Here is a 19,526-nt window from a genome sequence, read left to right on the forward strand (position 1 = left end):
TGTTATCACTCAAACTAGCATGGGTCCTAGGAAGGGATCCTATGGAGAAACTACTAGGTCAAGGGGCAACAATGGAGCGATAGTCCACTGTCACCTCAGCCTAGGCTCCTTGCTCTTTTACGGACTTTCACTGATGGGAGGATTCCTAGTATGAGAGGAATCACAAAAATGGATGGGTCAATGATAAGATATGAGGTGATTCCTAAAGCCTATTCACAAGAGAGGCTCAAATAGATGGCTTGCTTGCTTTGAAAGCAAGGTGATTGACTCTCTAAGAAGGGCTATGAGGATACCTAGACCTAGGGTTGGACAATAAGCCTTGTCAAGGGGCTTCCTAGGCTTAAGGATCCTTGTGAAGAAATGGATTCTATGTAATCCTTGTGGAATTTGAGTTGTAGAGTTGTGGGACCACAAAGAACCCAAGTGGACCCAGACTAGGTCAAGGGTATGGAGTTGATCAATCAAGGAGGGGCTTGACCTAATTAGGGAAGAGAATAGGATCAAAGGACTAATCTTCTTTTGAGATTTGAATGCAATGATCCTAGTGAGGACACTAACCCAAATCAACCTAGGGCAAGAATTGGTCTTATGGCTAGGGCTTGCTATATCTCGGGATTCCACTGTCAGATTTGCCTCAAACTTGGAGGACCTCTAGAGAAAACCCCAATGCAGTAGTGGACCAAAAATCAAGGTGTTTGGATGGCTACAAAGGAATTCGATTGATGCCCTAGGTGACCCTCTAGGGTTAGGCCTAGAATTGGGAAGAGTGAAGAAAAGAAAGATAAATTTGACCACCAAGAGGATGCGAGGATCAGTGCCTTGCTTAGGGGGCTTAATGGAGTCAAGATACACCTAGATCGAGGAATTTCATGAGCTAAGGAGCCCTAATTCACCTTCGCTAGCCTACTCAAGGGCAACAACTAGGTTATTAGAGATTTATACTTCAAATTGCCAAAGAGATGAAGTTCCGAGCAATGTTATCAGAACCAGACTGTAACTGGTGGAACCAGTTGGTTTGGCCATTTTTGGCCCAAAGCCGGTCCGAACTAGTCCTCTGAAGTACCGATTTGGCCTATTCCATCGAACCAATCGGTTTAGGACCGGTTTTGTTCTGTTTGTCCCTTCCGACGTCAGCGTAAAAAAATTGTCTTTTTTCTGTTTTTTGATTTTTTCAATTGGCTGGTTTACTTCTAACTCTCCCCTAGGCCAACCTAATATTCAAGCTTATGGTCCTTAGCCTAATAGTCAAGCCTATGGTCCAATTATTGCTATGCATTTCATGGTAATGTTAAATTCTTAAATTTTTAACATTACCATGAAATGACTCAGGATGTTTGAGAGTGGTTCCAACCTCATTGGATTTCATATGGAGAAAGTAGAATTTTAGATTTCACTCAAAATCCAGCAGACTTAACAATTTTTCAGGATATCAGGATTGCGGGGATTGCAACATTTCCATTGGATTTTTTCATGTACAAGAGTAAGGAACTAGTATTTAATAAAGAGCATCAATCCCTCTATGTACTTTGATGTTAGTGTCAATCGTTGTTGAACTCCTCTATCATGAATCTACTAAAAATGTGGTTCCAACCTCATTGGATTTCATATGGAGAAAGTAGAATTTTAGATTTCACCCAAAATCCAGCAGACTTAACAATTTTTCAGGATATCAGGATTGCGGGGATTGCAACATTTCCATTGGATTTTTTCATGTACAAGAGTAAGGAACTAGTATTTAATAAAGAGCATCAATCCCTCTATGTACTTTGATGTTAGTGTCAATCGTTGTTGAACTCCTCTATCATGACTCTACTAAAAATGTAGCCATCACTAAAACAAAATCTTGACTTGACATGCTACACTTTTTCTTTCTTACTTTAATGCTTAGAGGGTTATACTGATGATAAAGATCCCAATATAGGCAATGATTGCAGACTTGGATTCTACTCATTCTTCAAATGAGGATGAGTAGGATGATCAGGATGATGATTCTAATGATGACATTGACAATTAGCACTTGTAGGTTGTAGTTGTAGTATTGTAGACTGTAGTATCATACTATCATGTTATTTTGGACTATAAAGACCTTTTAGAGCCTACTGCTTCATGTTTTTTGGTTCAACGATGTTTTGCACTAAGGTATATTTTGGTTATATGCATTATTACTTGCTATATAAATGAGAACTTTTGCATATTTGTGTATATGCACATGAATATATATGTTTTTGGTATATCGTTTTGTTTGTTTGTTTGTTGGTTAATCTGGTTTTTTACCATTTCCTGGTCCACAAGGTTTTTTGGTTCGATCATCGTTTCGGTTCTGATAACATTGTTTCCAAGGTCTTTCAACCTAAGAGTTGCCTCTAGGAACATTCACCCAATCCCTCCAGAGAAATGCGTGCATTAAATCACTTATTCAAAGGTCCCAAAAGAATTTTGCATTACATTAACCCATCCAAAAATAATGATAACAATATACGCGTTGAGAAATATAGGGCATTAGTATTAGATGATTATCTTCTTTGGTGACTGCTTGTGAATTATTTTTACATGATTAGATTAGGATTTTCTTTATGTTAGATTCTTAGTGTTCTTCTTCATCAAACAATAACCAATGCAAGAACATAAATAGACAAGAGACACAACATGTAGGCTATGAGCCAGGGCCAAAACCTCTCACTCTTTGAGAGGAAAACCCACACAAATTCTTCTTCTAGAGATTCCAATTGATGAATTCCAAGACCAAGGCCCTTAACCTATTAGCCACTCCATGATCAAGACACAAGTCCTCTTCTGCTTCTGTCTTCTAGATTCTTCTTCCATTGTTGAGGCTACACTAGAGACCTTCACTGAGATAGAAATCCGAAATCCATAACTGTAATACCACTGTACTATAAGCATGTCTGAATTGCAGCATCATTGAGACTGTGACTTAACACTGGATCCTTCTTCCTGTGACAACACCGATGTTTCTAAACAGAACTTGATTCAAAACACAGTCTTCTTATCTTCCGGATAGTGGACTCTCCTCAACACTAAGACAGTGTCACTGCACTAGGCCACCTGAATGGAGGTATCCGAATTATTTATTGTTCTTTTCTTCTGAAATCAGAGAGAGAGAGACATCCAAGCTTCATTCTGCTGCTACCTATCTGAGGCCACAGAAAGATATGAGAAGTTCTCATTGTTGTTCATCACCGAAACTTTAGAGAATCCGAACTTCTGTCCTTTGTTACCCATTTAAAATTACCGAATTTTTTACTGTAATTGTTATGCGAAAATCTCAAAGACAGATCCAAATTTCTATGTCCTAATGCAAAGAGCCTAGCTGTATATTTATAGTAGTTTGTCCATATACTCAATCCGACATTACTATTCGAATGGGTGTGACACTTGGGTGAGCCGACATAAGTTATTTTTTTCATATTATAGGCCGACATCAAGCCAAGAGGACTATGCTTGTCTTTTGGAGGGATTTCTAGACACTAGATTGACTCATATACATTTTACATACGCTCAAGAAGATCTTTTCATACCTGACATTAATTCTTTGACCTTAATGACAAATCCTAAGACTCTCAATGGGAGCCATCTAAAATAAAATCACTTTCTCATGAAACCCATGAAGCAAGACTTACAAAAAAAATAAAAAAAATTATTACGTCATTTACAAAAGTCACAATTACATATCATTATGAAGACCAAACCTAGTTACACTTTTCAACACTCCCTCTTAACTAGGGAGGTATTTATAATGGTACTTGGTCATTCTCAATCTGAAGAATTTCTTATAAGAAGAATTCGGATTTGTAACTCATTTATATAGCATCATATCAACCAACATTGTTATATAGAAATGCCTTGACTAACAACTCTATCTCTCCACAAGATCAGAGCACAATGCTGGTGAGACCAATGATTTATAGGCATACTCATCATGTTCTCTCTAAGAACATACCCCACCTGAGTTCACTTAGGATATGCTCCATAAGGACTATTCTTTTCTTGGACTCCTCAGTCCCACAAAGAATATCGGTCCTCCACGACTACTCTTACTGTTGGATGCCCTATCTCATCCTCAAAGAGCATCGGATGCCAAATGATTACACAATCCTCCATTCTGTCTTCCCAGGTGAAGAATAGAACGATGTGTCTATCTCTCCTTTTCAAACCAGGAGGTTTTATTCCATTAAAGGAATGTACTCATTCCTATCACAAAGGAATGTACCTAAGCTTCTTGCTTAGGAATTTCCCAAGTTTCTTCCAAGTAAGAAACTTCTTCTCAGGCTCCCTCTTAACCAGGGACCTATCGCAGCTCCTTATGTGGAGATCCTGAAACAACCAGTTGCTTGAAGAGCTCCTTCCTTCGATGTCATAAATTTCTTTTTCGTCAAGGAGTCTTCATCTTTGGGAACTTCTATATAGGGCACAGATCATCCATCACTTTATTCATGAGTTAGTCATGTCTTCAACTCATTAGAAAGTGATCCATCAGATTTTCCATCTGGCTTTTGCTTTACGTTATTTTTCTTTCATGCCATATTTTCGGAATGACATTACATCCTTCTATATGGTCTGCTTGGAAGTTGTTTAGAGATCTTCCCTTTGACAGTCCTACATAAGCCCAACCAGATGTTAGTTCAAAAATAATCAATGAACACTTCAAATTAGAATTACCTTTGTGATGATCTTTCACCATGACATCTTCTTGTAAGTATCAGCATCCTGCATGCAGATTGACACATCTCCCATAGATGTTCAGTGTCAAGGGTCTCTATCTTTTTCCGACTTCCATCAGAGTCTTCACATCCTTCTGGGAGATCTTCTAGTCAAATCTTCTTGGACTTCGGATGTTGAATGCCTTCTACCTTCGTTGCATATTATCACGATCTCTTCCTATCTTTTCACACACTTCATTCCCAGGGGCTTCCAATCAAAGTTCCTCAATCGTAGTCAACCACCTCATACTTCATATGAGGACATATTATGTTGATTTCATCTAGTGTGACTCATGCCTTCCGACATTCTTTCATAGGAGGAGATTCCTTTCCTTTGATCATGCTTCTCAAAATAGAAGTAGTGATCCTTGTTACTTGCAACCATACGACATGACTTTATAATATTAAATACAAGCATACATACCTTATTTACCTTTAGGTCATCTAGGCTTCTTTCAACAACTTTCTTGATTGAAAAGATCTTCAACCCCTTGATCTGCTTCATCTCTTATGTTATCATACCATCATCCCATGAACTCCACAAGTTGGAGTTTCTGATGAAACACTTGCTTCCTCTCTAGATTGGTGAATCCTTCAATGAGGATTCCATCTCACATATCCTTATTCAGCGGATGATTCCATTTTAAAGTGATGTATGATGAGACTTGAACTGGATGACTTCTTCCTTCGATCTTTCAATGAGGTCACCAAGAGCTATATCCTTCAAAGTTGCCTAGGAAACATCTTCATGTTTCCTATGATGATGTCACGAGCTCTTGTTTCTAATTCTTCCATGATGCCACGATGCATCTTATTATTTATTATAGACATATCCTATAACATAATATTTAGAAGCTATGTCAAGCCTCTTTGAGAGGGAGACTATCTTAGACCTAGTAGAGATCTCTTACTTCCTCTTTTCTTGGACTTCTTTTCAGCGTCCTCCACTTCTTTGGTGATGTGGGCTTCTTCTCTTTCTAATATTGTCCCTTTAAGACAATCTTTTCTGTAATGTCCATAGTCTTTACATCCTTAACCTTCAACAATTTTTCCTTCAACTTGTCTTCTTCTATCTTGCATAGAAATCGCAAGTTGTCGAATGAGGTAACTTTCTTATCCTCATGGATATCTATTACCTTATTCATCAGCTAGTGCATTATAGGTCAATGATTATTATCTTCTTATCATCTCTCCTAGATCTCGTAGTTGAGATCTTATGAAGATATCCCTTCATTCTTTGATACCTTCAATTTTGTGTAGATCAGATCTAAATCATGTGACTTTCTTTACTGCATCTTCAGAGAATATTCTTACGATTTTATCATATACATCTCTTTGATGTCTCCAATATTGCTATATGAGGGGACCTTTCATAAGAATCCATTTCCATGAATTCAGAGGAGGTCTTTCCATTGATATGTTCAATGACTTCACTTTCTTTGAGGACTATATCTATCCTCCTTTTTCATGCAAGGAATTTCGATGACTCATCCAACTTATAGATAGCCTTGCAAACACGAAGTTATTTTACCAAATTGATTAAAGAATGAAAGATACTTACTTGACAAGTGAAGATGAAATATTCACCTTGATCGCTTTGATGATGGTTGAAGAAGATGTATTAGTGCTCCCTTTTGGATGATCTTCTTCCAAATGAAAAATCCTTTCTTCAATAGAGAAGGTTGCTCCTTTTGATGAGGATGATTTGCTGCTTCTTCGGATGAACTTCTTCAAGGACAAGGAGAGGATCCTTGCTTGCTTTATAACCTTGAAGATGATGACAATGCCTTCTCGCCTTCAATATACTTCGACTTCTCTTGTAGTGTAGATCAGAAATGATTCTAGGGTTTCGACTTTCTCCAAGATGATGTGATCTTCATCTTTAAATTCCTTCGAGCTATCTTGCCTTGTAGACAACTTGATGAGGGTCTTTGTGGCCTTTTGATGATAACTATAGAAACAAAAGCTCTCACTGTTGTAAACTGCTTCTTCGATCTAGGGTTTGATTCTTCAATGCAGACCTTGATCTCTTGCTTTGATAACCTTCAACTTGCTTTGATGCCCTTCTTGAAACTCGATCCTTGAATGTCTCTTTGATTAGATGCCCTTCCTTTGACTTCAACGCCTTAGCTTCGATACCATGTTGAGAAATCTAGGGCATTAGTATTAGATGATTTCTCTTCTTTGGTGACTGCTTGTGAATGCTTTTTACATGATTAGATTATGATCTCATTTATGTTAAATTATTAGTGTTCTTCTTCATCAAACAATAACCAATGCAAGAACATAAATAGACAAGAGACACAGCATGTAGGTTATGAGCCAGGGCCAAAACCTCTCACGCTTTGAGAGGAAAACCCGCACAAATTATTTTTCTAGAGATTCCAATTGATGAATGCCAAGACCAAGTCCCTTCACCTATTAGCCACTCCATGATCAAGACACGAGTCCTCTTCTGCTTCTGTCTTCTACATTCTTCTCCCATTGTTGAGGCTACACTAGAGACCTTCAATAAGATAGAAATCCGAAATCCGTCACTGTAATATCACTGTACTGTAAGCATGTCCTAATTGCAGCATCATTGAGACTATGACTTAGCACTGGATTCCTCTTCCTATGACAGCACCGAGGTTTCTAAATGGAACTTGCTTCAAAACACAGTCTTCTCTTCCGAACAATGGACTCTCCTCAACACTGAGACAATGTCACTGCACTAGGCCACCTGAATGGAGGTATCCAAATTATTTACTTTTCTTGTCTTCTGAAATCAGAGAGAGACATCCGAGCTTCATTCTGCTACTACCCATTTGAGACCACAAAAAGATCTACGAAGTTCTCATTGTTTTTCATCATCGAAACTTCAGAGAACCTGAACTTCTGTCTTCTATTACCCATCTGAAATTACCGAACTTCTAACTATAATTGTTATGCGAAAATCTCAGAGACAGATCCGAATTTCTGTGTCCTAATGCGAAAAGCCTAGTTGTGTATTTATAGTAGTTTGTCCATGTACTCAAGCCGACATGACTATTCAAATGGGTGTGACACTTGGGTGAGATGACATAAGTTACTTTCTTCATATTACAAGCCGACATCAAGTCAAGAGGGTTGTTCTTGTCTTTTGGAGGGCTTTCTAGACACTAGATTGACTCATATACATTTTACATACACTCAAGAAGAGCTCTTCATGCATGACATTAATTCTTTGACCTTAATGACAAATCCTAAGGCTCTCAATGGGAGCCATCTAAAATAAAATCACTTGCTCATGAAACCCATGAAGTAAGGCTTACAAAGAAAAATAAAAAATTATTACATCACTTACAAAAGTCACAATTATATGTCATTATGAAGACTGAACCTAGTTACACTTTTCAACAATACATGCATTTGACAAGTAAGATAAAAAATATTAGCATTAAAAGTTCACTTACATGAGAGAGAGAGTATATCCATTCATCAACTTTGCATTAGAAAGAAGCTCTAAAGACAATAGCGAAAATCCAGACATCATAGTGCATCAAGAAACTCCAAAAAGTTTATCCCAGCAAAAAGTGCGAAAATCTCTCAAGAGATACTAATCCAATCCAAGTGATGATGAGAGGAATGAATGAGCCTCTCATCAATTTATATCCTCTCTAAAGAGTTCGATTTGCCTAATTAGGCCTAATTAAGCCCCAAATAATAAAATAATGTGCAATAATAACATTTCTTGGTGACAAGCCCAACAAGATAGCTCAAAATAGAAAAATAAGCCTTTCAAGAGGGAAAAATAGAAAACATGATGAGTCGTTGGGCCATTGAGAAGGCTTAATGGAGTCTAAAGTGTGCCAATGTGTGAGAATAGGCTCCAAACATAGTGAAAAAGGGGTTGGCCCCTTGATATCTAAGCATGTCACATGTGGTGTCCCCAAGTGGGTGTGGGGGCACAATGACATCCTCATGGGTCTCCAAGTGGATCGATAATGCCTGTAAACCATCTGTAAGGGTTAGGATGATGACATTAGCCTTCCTGTCTCTCCTGCGGTGATACATATCCTCATTTGGACCTTGGAACATCTACCAAGTGTGTGGTGCAATGTGAAGCTGACTGAGCATGGTGATCTAGGTGCATCATCGTCATAAAAAAAGGTGGAAAATGAGCAATCATTGAATGGTACTGGGGATCCATGAAGTTCTCTTTGCTATGGTGGAGGCCCATGGCTCTCTATGCTCACCCTACAAGTGCCAATGTGACCCTCTGGAGGGCTTAGACCCTGTATAGGGAGACCAAACCCAAATGGAGACCCACCTGCAATCCTACATAAGATCCAATGCGTCCCCTTGCCCTCCAGTACAACAAATCATTAGAATAATCAAATAAAAGAGTTTGAAAATCATGGAATCAAGTGGGCACTTCATGGTGGCATGCCCTTCCATAGTGGGCTTTGGCATGTACAGGTGTCTCCAAGCTCAATAAGGGGGTTAACCAAGGACCCTATTAGGTGGTTTCAGCCTTTAAAGGCGGTACATCCATCAAGTGGCAAGTGGCATGTGATATAATGATGAAATGGAGTGGGGATCAGGGGAGAAGCTCCAAGCCATGTGCCATGGTACAAGGGTAGCTATAATGGGGAAGCCCACACCTGGGTACATGAGTGAAGGAGGGAGCAATCGTGGTACATAACTTATCCCAGGCCTTTTTTTTCCACCCTTCTTCATATGCCTTTTGCCTTTGATTGATTTTTCTTCATAACTGCTCAGGGAATGAGAGCATCATGTGTAGTATATAGCAGTAGATACCCCCTTTTAAGGTGGGGTAGTTCATTGCTCACCAAGGGTTGGGACAGTCATGGGTTCCTTGATGTAGAGGGGGTTCATCTAGGGCCCATAGGAACTAGGGTGATGGCCACAGATAAGGGGTAGAGCTTATGCTTGGCTTTTTCCCATGTGCTAAATGTGTATGTCCCGACTATCTCTTGCATTTTATGGTACAATTTCCTGTTGATATGGGAACAATTTCCCAAATATCATTCTTCATTATTGATTGGTATGCTTCTTTTATTGCATTCTTCCATTCTCGATGTTCAGTTGCCTTTTCATAAGTGGTAGGTTCTGCTTCAATAATTTTAGTCATGTAAGTTGCATAACCAGAATATCAATTTCCCAAATATCATTCTTCATTATTAATTGGTATGCTTCTTTTATTGCATTCTTCCATTCTCGATATTCGGTTGCCTTTTCATAAGTGGTAGGTTCTGCTTCAATAATTTTAGTCATGTAAGTTGCATAACCTGAATATCTCTTAGGCTTTTTGCTTTCTCTAAATGTTCCTTTAGTTGTTGCATGTCCTTCGACTTCTTGTAGAGTTGACCTTAACTAAGTTGTCCTTTTTCGAGTTTCTGGGATGATGAGTTGCTGCACAGGTTGACTTGGTCCTTCAATTTCTTCATGATTAGTTGTAGGTTTTGTAGTATTGTCATGTCTTGAAACTTCTTCATTTGCAAAGATAGGGTCTTTTTCCTCATCAAAATCATTAGGAATGTCTTTGGACTTCTTGTATACAACATTTTCATCAAAGATGACATCTCTACTTATTTCAATATGACGATCTTCCTTGATGTAGACTCTATATTCTTTTGATGAAGTGCCATATCCAACAAACATTCCTCTTATACCACTTGGGTCCAACCTCTTCCTTTTGTCTTTGGGAATGTGAATGCATACGGGGCATCCAAAAATTCAGAGATGATCAACACTTGGCTTCTTTCTTTTGAATGCTTCTTCAGAGGTCATGTCATTAAGAATTCTATAAGGACTTCGATTTTGTATATACATTGTTGTTACAAAAGCTTCTCCCCATCAGAACTTGGGAAAGTCTTGGTCATGAAGCATGGCTCTAACACAGTGTTCAATGGATTGATTCTTCCTTTCAGCCACACCATTCTATTGAGAATTGTAGGGAACTATAAGCTCCCTCTTAATTCCTGCTTCTTTGCAAAAAGCCATAAGTTCTTTTGAAGTATATTCTCCACCATTATTTGATCTTAGGGTTTTGATCATGGCTCTAACACAGTGTTCAATGGATTGATTCTTCCTTTCAGCCACACCATTCTATTGAGAATTGTAGGGAACTATAAGCTCCCTCTTAATTCCTGCCTCTTTGCAAAAAGCCATAAGTTCTTTTGAAGTATATTCTCCACCATTATTTGATCTTAGGGTTTTGATCTTCCTTCTTGTCAAATTTTCTACTTCTGCCTTCAACTCTTGAAATTTCTCAAATACTTCATCCTTAGATTTTAGGAGGTATATCCAAGTCTTTCTAGAGTGATCATCAATGAATGTTACATAGTATTGATGACCTCCAAGTGACTTCTCTTCCATACAAACATTAGAGTGTATGAGATCCAAAATTTCCTTGGATCTTGTGTCACTGCTAGTAAAAGGTTTCTTCACATTCTTGCCAAGAGCACATCCCTTACGCACTCCTTCATGCTCCTCTTTCAATTCGGGGATACTAGTAACCATATGGTTCAATGATGGCAATATCTTATAATGAAGGCGACCATACCTTCTATGCCATAATTCACAAGGGTTGATATCTAAATGTACTAGAGCTTGAGGAGGAGGTGTTAGAAGTAGATACATACTCACCTCACGAATCCCAATAGTCTTTTCATTTTCAATACTAGATCCATTTACCCATACAATAACTTTTCCATCAACAAATGCAACCCTATCACCTTTATATTCTAAGCAATAGATAGAAAGCAATTTCTTTTTCAAACCTAGAACATAGATAATATCGTTGAGATGAATATTTCCATTGGATTCCATCCCCAAGGAGGTAGATCCAATCCTTTGACCGAGTAGCTATTCTTGTCTCCAAGTTCCACTGAGTAAGAACAGTTTCCTTTATATAGAGTCTTGAGTTGACCTCGTCCCCCTGTCATGTGCCTTGAAGCTCCACTGTCAATTACCCATGTGCTATCATCTTCAAATGAACCTGTAAGAGCAGAATAAAGACTTCCATCCATGACTTCTTTAGATAGATTGGAGATGAACTTGATGAAGCAACCTTTGATAGATTCAAGGAGACTCCTAAGAGTCTTGATGCCTTTCTTCATATAGTTTGCCATTGGAGAGGGAGAGAGAAGATAGTTGCTTTAAGAATGTCTTCCAACAAGAGTGTCAACAAGGATGTAGAGTGCTAACAAGGATGCGATCTTCAAACTTACTTCCTTCATCTTAGCTTTGATACCATGTTGAGAAATCAGTGGTCTTGTAGATTAGGGTTGATTCCTCTTACTTGATAATTACTTGTGAGTGTTTGTTAGCTTTTATTACTTTATTATGTCTTCTTCATCAAGCAATTACCAAAAACATAAAGTGCATGAAGATCACAAGAAACAAAGAACACAAGATGTAGGCTCCAAGCTAGGGCAAAACCCCACAAGGGGGAAACCCAAACAACTTCTCTTCTTATAGAATCAAATCAAAGTGAGACATCCAAGACCCAAGACCAAGACCTCCACAAGGAACCAAGTTAGCCCTCCTTCAGATCTCCTCCAACCAAACCAAGTCAACAAGAATCAAAGCTGGTCAAATCTCTTCTAATTAGAATTTCGGACCTGCAACTTCGTAGAGTTTTCCCAGCACTTTCGCAGAAACAAAATTTCGACCCTGTAATTTGCAAAGTAACCCCAACAACTTCGCATGTGTGAACAAAGACGAGTGAAAATTCAATTTTCCTTCTTTCCATAGATTCTTCTCTCTCTCCTTGGCCTTCGCTCTACTTCTTCTCTTTTGCACAAAAATCGAAGTGTGTGAGTGAGTGATCAAATGAGGTCAAAGTCTCTTCCTTTTATAGCCATCCAGGATGTCAAATAGGGCCTCTTCAAGGCTGACTTGACAAGGCAGGGCCACTTGGTCTTGTGGAACAAAATGACTCTTTTAGGCTCAAAATAAAATTTTTCTTTTTGGTACAAATTGTCCAAATGGGACTTTGACACTACACATTTTCCTCTTGACTCAATAAACCCTAGAAGCATGAAGAACATGCTTGGACTAGAATAATAATAATAATATTTATTTTTCTTCTTTTTGCATTTTACATGAACTACATATTTATTCAAGTACAAAGATAATTATGAAGACTGAACCTAGTTACATTTTTCAACAAGGGAGGATGCTCTAGGGCATCCACTTGCAAAACCCTAATTACTATTCTTGTAAGGTGGGAAATAATTATAAGGTCTACACACTAGGAGTTTCCTTCTAGGTTATTAAGAAGACAATTATACATGCAATAATACATCAAAGTTTCACCAATGATAAACGTTTAGACATGGAGCAATAGAAATCCTACTTAAAACATTTAAAGCATGCAAAATATTAGAAATAAAAAAATAAACTAACAAAATCATCCACAATAGTTCTTTTTCCAATCCTAGAATAGTGTCTCGAAGCCAAAAATCACATCCAAGACAAATCGCATCCACAAAAGATCACAATATGCCTAAGTAGCGAAGAAGGAAGCAAGTCACACTCTTTTCTAGAGAGGTTGAAATAAAATGTGTGGTGATGATAAATGTAGTGAGGGGGAGGCTCTATTTATATGAGCCTTCGTCCACCCACTTTACAAATAAAATGACTAAAAGCCCTAAAGACAAGTTCATTTTTGAGTGTTTCACAAGAAATAGGTTACAAGGCAACCTCATGGCTCAAAAGCAAGACAATATGCCACAATAGCCCACACCTCTAGGAATAGATGCTCCAATAGTGTGACATTACCATCCAAATGAGCTCAGCGAGTCCTCAAAATGTGAGACAAGGGCTAAACTGTGTTTCATACTCCAAGAAGTTCTCAAGGATCATGTACAAACCATCACAAGTATTTCCATATCAAGACGCCATCCCCAAAGGGTATCCATGGTCACCCTCACAAGAGGAAAAGGGGGGACATGGAATCAACTAGCTCATGGTCACCCTCATAAGAGGAAAAGGGGTGACATGGAATCAACTAGCTCAAGCCTTGGGGCTCCAAGGTGATGTACACACCCTCCCTTGTCATCTCAAGGATTACTACCATCATTTGGGCTTTGGATCAGACGATGTCCATCAAACAATGTCAAGGCCAGCCTTGGGGCATCCTGGGTCCTCTGGGCACATCTTCAATATCTCTAACACTAAGCATTAAGGGCTCAATGTTTCAATATCTGGGGTTCCTTTAGGTGTCAAGCATCATGTGAAGCCCTCAAGTATCCCAATGCTCTGCTCTAGGTAGGCAATGCTACACTATCAATGTCGATCTCTCTCTCTCTCTCTCTCTGCACTCGATAGTACGACTTCTACTCCTTTGCTAAGGAGGTGGGGCAATCACCTCAAGAAGCCTTTGCTATTATGATGTGGACCACTTGACAAAAGCTTATCAAGATCAAGTGTAAATCAATTAATCGTTAGATAACTAAGACCATAGATGCATCATAGTGGACCATTATGATGTGGACCACTTGACAAAACCTCCTCAAGATCAAGTGTAAATCAATTAATCATTAGATAACTAAGACCATAGATGCATCATAGTGGACCATACCTAAAGTTAGGGATGCAACCAATACTTCACACAAAGATCACCATCAAATATATAACTAGACGAAGTTCCATATAGTTGTTCCCTCTCTTAGGTTTTGGGATGGCTAGGTGGATAACCCTATTAGGTGTTTCCAGGCCCCACGGGGAAGTGACAGGTCCCAGGTCAACCCATCAGTCCATAGGTGCAAGTGTAGATGGTGGTAATGGAGTGGGCAAGACTTCAGGGCCAAGTGCCATAGCCAAGTGACCAGCTAATGGTGATCCAACATCCTGGGTGTATAGATGTAAGGAGGGAGCAGTCGTGGAGGCATGAGTTACCCTTTTCCTCGGCTTGCTTTTTATACCCCTCTAGTGTGCCTTTTATGTTTTTATAATGCTTTGATATGGTGCATAGCTCAGGAGCCCAAGCATGCATTTGAGAGATTTAACATTTATGACCCCTTAAGATGAGGTGATTTATTGCTCGTCCAAGGGTGGGACAATACAAGGGTTCCTTTTTATGTGTGAGTATCAAGTGCTCTAGGAACCGAGTGATGTCTAATGGGGGAGGGGGGGGTAGAGCTCATACTAGGCTTCTGTCCACTCTCTAAATTTAGTCCCAGCCATCTTTTGTTTTTTTCCTTTTTCTTTTTATTGCGGCTTTCTTTGTTTTTATCATACTTTTAGCTGCATCAACCTCTAGGGTAATGTTTCCAGCCCAAACCTAAGGATGAGGATGAGAAAGTGCCAATCACCATGACCCATGACCACTTGTTCAAAGAATGGGTGTGGAATAGAGGGAATGATGGAAAGTGGTAAGTATGGAATATCACAGGCGAGCTACTTCAATCAGAGCTACTTCAATCAGTGCCTCCGCAATAATGTCCTTTCTATAATCCTAAGGCCTCAGAGGAGTTCCCACTAGACTAAGATCAAAGACTAACCGCCCAGGTGATGTGATGTGAGGGCACAACAATACAGTAAAGATCAGTCAATTATTTGGATCACCCCTTGATTCATATCAGGATGCCCCAAAACAAGCAAAAGCACATGATTGCAAAATGGTAAAACTACTCGCCGATTTGATGACCCACCTTCCGTCAAGGAATTTCAGATGGGAGAAAGAAATCTGACCAGATCATATGTGTGGAGGGTCCATGGTATCATGTCAAGTGCTGATCAATAGGGCTGCTGGCTGGCTGGCTCTCCAAGGAGGAGAAAAATTTCTCCTATGGGTCACCCACTTTTTGGGGCGTAACAGTCCCATTGTGTGCCCCGCAACTCAATAATTTTGCTTTCCTTTGGGTGTATGAAGGGCATTTCATAAATAGATAGAATAGTATTTTTAATATTTCAAATATATAATTACTTTTTTTCCCTTCATATATTCAATTATCAACTTAAGGTGTGTCGATGACATTTAAGGGTTATTGTTATTTTCTTTTTCCTAACTTGCATGATATAGCCTTTAGTGTGTGTGCTGGTTAGAAATCCAGTTTTATCATAGTTTATATGGAGATATTAACTCTATTCTAATTTCTGATCAACATAACCATCGACAGGTTTACTATCAGAGTATCTAGTTATGTGAAATATCTGTTCCAATTTTTAGGATTGTGGGATAAATGGAAAATTGATCGAACAGACAAGCAGAGATCCCACTTGAATAATGGGTACAGGAGAGATGGGGACGCAGACCAGAACAGAAAAGGCATCTACAGCAAAGGTCATTTGTACTTTCAAGCTCTTTGTTGCTGTGTTGACATTGAATCAGTTATTGTGAATGTCATTGCAACATCCAAAAAGGTGGTCTTAATAGGGCATTTCCTTCTTCCTTTATTCTTGCAGGAACAATCTCCCACGACCATTACCATGATTTACCCTGACTGGGCTGCTGCATTTCAGGTGATAGCAGTCTCTGGATCTTGTTTCATCTCCATTGCAGGATTTATGTCTAATTTTCACTCCTCTCATGTTAATGCTGGCTTTTGGTGGAAAAATAGTTTATTGATTTTTTAATTGTCTTTAATGCGTAGGCATACTATTTCTCTGCAACTATGCCAGCGCCACCTCCTGGGTACTTCCATTCTACAATGGCATTGAGTCCACAACCTCATCCATATACGAGGGGAATGCAGGTATGTTTTGAGAAATAATATTGATGGTTCATAATTTTCTACTACGATAAAACTGTAATTATCTTTTCGTGGTGTCAGTCTGTCATTTCTCAAGTTAGTCTTTCTGTGACAGCCTCTAATGCCTCTATATGGAACTCCAACTCCTCTATATGATTCCTTGTATGCACATGGGGGAATGTATGCCATGCCACCGGTATCTTCTGTTATCTATTCTCAGTATTTGCTGCCTTCAAAGGGTTCATTTTTCTAGATATATTTTCCGATGATGGCACAAACTTGAAGCTATTGCTAATTAGTAACATGCAATGAAATAAATATTCAGGGTGCCCATCCCTATGGCCCTTGTGGAATACTACCTCCAGGACTCATAAATGAAGCTGCAGCTGTAAGTGTTTAGAAATTTATGTATCTGCTACTGCATCTCATATACATGCAGTTCACAGGAAATGCTAAGTATAAGTGGTTAGTTCCAGGGTGCTTCAACTGGAATTACAGAAGCAATTACAAAGTTGTCTGAGGCTAAGGACCGGAGTCCACCGAAAAGGTCAAAAGGAAGCTTAGGCACCCTTAGCATGTTCACTGGAAAGCTAAGTGAGACATGCAAGACAATAAATTGTTCAGCAGATAGTGTTTCTTCCCAGAGGTAGCCAGTGAATTCTCGGAATATACTTTTAATCTTCTACTGTCAGCATCTAATGGTTTTTGGGCTTGAGGTGGTTTACAGAGATGTATTGGGTGTTTCATTTATAAAGCTTACATGCAACTTTGATTAATCAGTTGAAAATTATATATAATAATGTGCAGCAGTGAGAGTGGAAGCGAAGGTTCGAGTGAAAGATGTGATGACAGTTCACAAAATGTATATAATTTCTTATTCTGATGTTTGGTTCATCTTTGCACGTCTTTTGAGCTTAAGCCTGGAAAGCAAAGGGATAATGCAGAAATGAAGTTAGAAGTTCATGTGTATGATTACAATGATTGATAGATCCTTCTATATCTGAAAATCCTGGACAGAGAAAAGTTGTTGCATCTGCCCTTTGGGTCAGATGGACAAGCTCCAGAATCATCTATGAAACCCATTTTATCTCTTTTGATTTTCCTTGAATGTAGAATTCATTCTTTTGACACAAGCATCATTTCTTTGTTTTCCCAGGATTCCCACACCGAACAGAAGATCAGCTTTGGGCAAGGTTGTGTGGAATGTATGTTGTTGACTCTGCCTTGAAGCACTTCTGTATATATCATCTGTGAGACCAACTCGAGTTTCTCTGAAATTTTCGTTCTTTTAAGCCAAGCTGGAGACATCCTGTTGAATAGACAGTTTGGATTCCTTTTGTCAACTCACTGAAATTCTGTTATGTCTTGAGGACAGCTACCATGGCGCACACGGTTAATACAACTCACTCACAAGTTGGTAGTGGACATGCTGTATCTGGGGGCACAGCAACAAATACGAGTGTGAACCAAGCCATTGCAGCCGTACCAACTTCTGTTACAGGTAAGTCCACTGCAGTTACAGGGTTGACAATCAACTTAAATATTGGCATGGAGTACTGGACTATGTCGGCTCCAACACCAATTTCTGCTATATGTGGGAGACATCCTGGTGCTCCATTGACAGCAGGACCGGTTTCTTCTGCCCTGAACATGTCACTTATTGAACATCCTGATAGTCTTCCTACAGACCTTTGGCTACAGGTTCATTTCATTTTTTTTGTGCTTATCATTTCCAAGTAGTGTATTGGGTTCCAAGAGTTTAAATACAAGGCCAAATCAATGCATGAGTCGCACAGATTTCTTTGTTTTGAGTTTCTTCTGTGCCCAAATTAGTTTCTGAGCATTGCATTTATTGAGATATAGGATGAGAGAGAGCTTAAAAAGCAACGAAGAAAGCAATCTAACAGGGAGTCTGCAAGGCGATCAAGGCTACGTAAACAGGTATAGATGCTTTGGGATTATAGGAGATGGTTAGAAATATGATATCCGAGCATCGAATCTAAAACTTAATGTGGAATACAATTTCAAGTTGATCATGTACTTTTAACTCAGGCTGAGTGCGAGGAGCTCGCAGAAAGAGTTGAAACACTGAAAGCAGAGAATGTGGTCTTGAGAACAGAGATATATCGTTTGGAAGAGGAACATAAAAAGCTGAAATCTGTAAATGTATCTCTCCATGTGAGTTGCAATTGATGTTATGAAACCGAGCTGATGTCAGATTCGTAGTGGTTCATGTGGTTGCTTAGCAAAAATAATTGTATAATTATTTCTCTGGTTTTTGCAGGATCGGTTTTGGAAAGTTCAAAGAGAAGATAGAGATGGAATGCAAGAAGAGCAAGAACAGTATATTGCAAATTCCAAGCACTGTGAATTATAGAAGATGGCACACAAGCAAGCAACATTGCAGCAATTCCAAGAGATGGTAGGAGAAAAGCAGCGGTGTGAAAAACAGATGGAAGAAGCCAACCTTATTTTGACAGCAGAATCCAAGTCAAGTCTGTCTCTGATGATTAATTCAAGACGACTTTAACAAATTTAACATGTTATTGGTGGCCCTTATGCAATTTTCTGGGTTTTCAATTAAACAGGGATACAAATGTTGTAGATTACACCAATATCAGTCACCCATTATTTGAGGTTTTGAGGAAACACTTAAGTTGGACCTGCTTCTTTTGGTTTGGCAACAACGACTTTTTTGATAGTTTTATTTTGTCCAAATTTTGGAAATTCCTAAAAATGTAAATTCCAATTATACAGGCATGCGATGCAGAAGAATGCATCAGTGATCTCGTTTCTGGTTAGGATCTGGCTTTGGAGCTGCATGTAATGATCTATCAGTTGCTTTCTGAGGTGCAGTGCCCAGGCATTGTATGTATGTATAAGAGTACGGAAGTGTGACTGAACTGTGTACTTATGGTGAGATAGCAGTCTGAATTCCACAGGCTCTTCCTCGTCTTCTTTCTACAATCAGAAAACAAAAAAATGTCATGGTTTTTAATGCTCATATATTAATACTGATATATTATTTATATGATTAATGGCAGGCCTCTTTGCATTACCAATTTTTTTCGCGAGGGATAAATTGTTACAAGAGAGGGAGAGGGAGCAAGAGAGGAGATTT

The 19,526-nt window shown here is 38.9% G+C and overlaps 1 protein-coding gene across 5 annotated transcripts in view; it reads left to right on the forward strand.

Annotated features, from left to right (window-relative positions):
- LOC149238269 (bZIP transcription factor 1-B-like) overlaps nucleotides 1-18,912 on the forward strand; it is a 79,685-nt gene extending 60,773 nt beyond the window's left edge. For 2 of the 5 annotated variants that reach the window (XM_089366942.1, XM_089366941.1), the window contains 12 exons: nucleotides 15,833-15,996; nucleotides 16,119-16,175; nucleotides 16,307-16,408; nucleotides 16,521-16,601; nucleotides 16,731-16,793; nucleotides 16,876-17,051; nucleotides 17,213-17,267; nucleotides 17,562-17,610; nucleotides 17,781-18,106; nucleotides 18,269-18,346; nucleotides 18,458-18,583; nucleotides 18,690-18,912. In XM_089366942.1, coding sequence (XP_089223068.1) covers nucleotides 15,940-15,996; nucleotides 16,119-16,175; nucleotides 16,307-16,408; nucleotides 16,521-16,601; nucleotides 16,731-16,793; nucleotides 16,876-17,051; nucleotides 17,213-17,267; nucleotides 17,562-17,610; nucleotides 17,781-18,106; nucleotides 18,269-18,346; nucleotides 18,458-18,583; nucleotides 18,690-18,782 — 1,263 coding nt within the window. In that variant the 5' untranslated portion in view covers nucleotides 15,833-15,939 and the 3' untranslated portion in view covers nucleotides 18,783-18,912. The remainder of the gene's footprint in view (nucleotides 1-15,832; nucleotides 15,997-16,118; nucleotides 16,176-16,306; nucleotides 16,409-16,520; nucleotides 16,602-16,730; nucleotides 16,794-16,875; nucleotides 17,052-17,212; nucleotides 17,268-17,561; nucleotides 17,611-17,780; nucleotides 18,107-18,268; nucleotides 18,347-18,457; nucleotides 18,584-18,689) is intronic. The other 3 variants (XM_089366944.1, XM_089366945.1, XM_089366943.1) reach the window with 3 other exon arrangements.
- The last annotated feature ends 614 nt before the right edge of the window (nucleotides 18,913-19,526 follow it).

The sequence above is a fragment of the Pinus tabuliformis genome, chromosome 8, assembly GCF_031772625.1.
Source record: "Pinus tabuliformis cultivar Carrire ecotype Pingquan chromosome 8, CPIR1, whole genome shotgun sequence".
NCBI lineage: Eukaryota > Viridiplantae > Streptophyta > Pinopsida > Pinales > Pinaceae > Pinus > Pinus tabuliformis.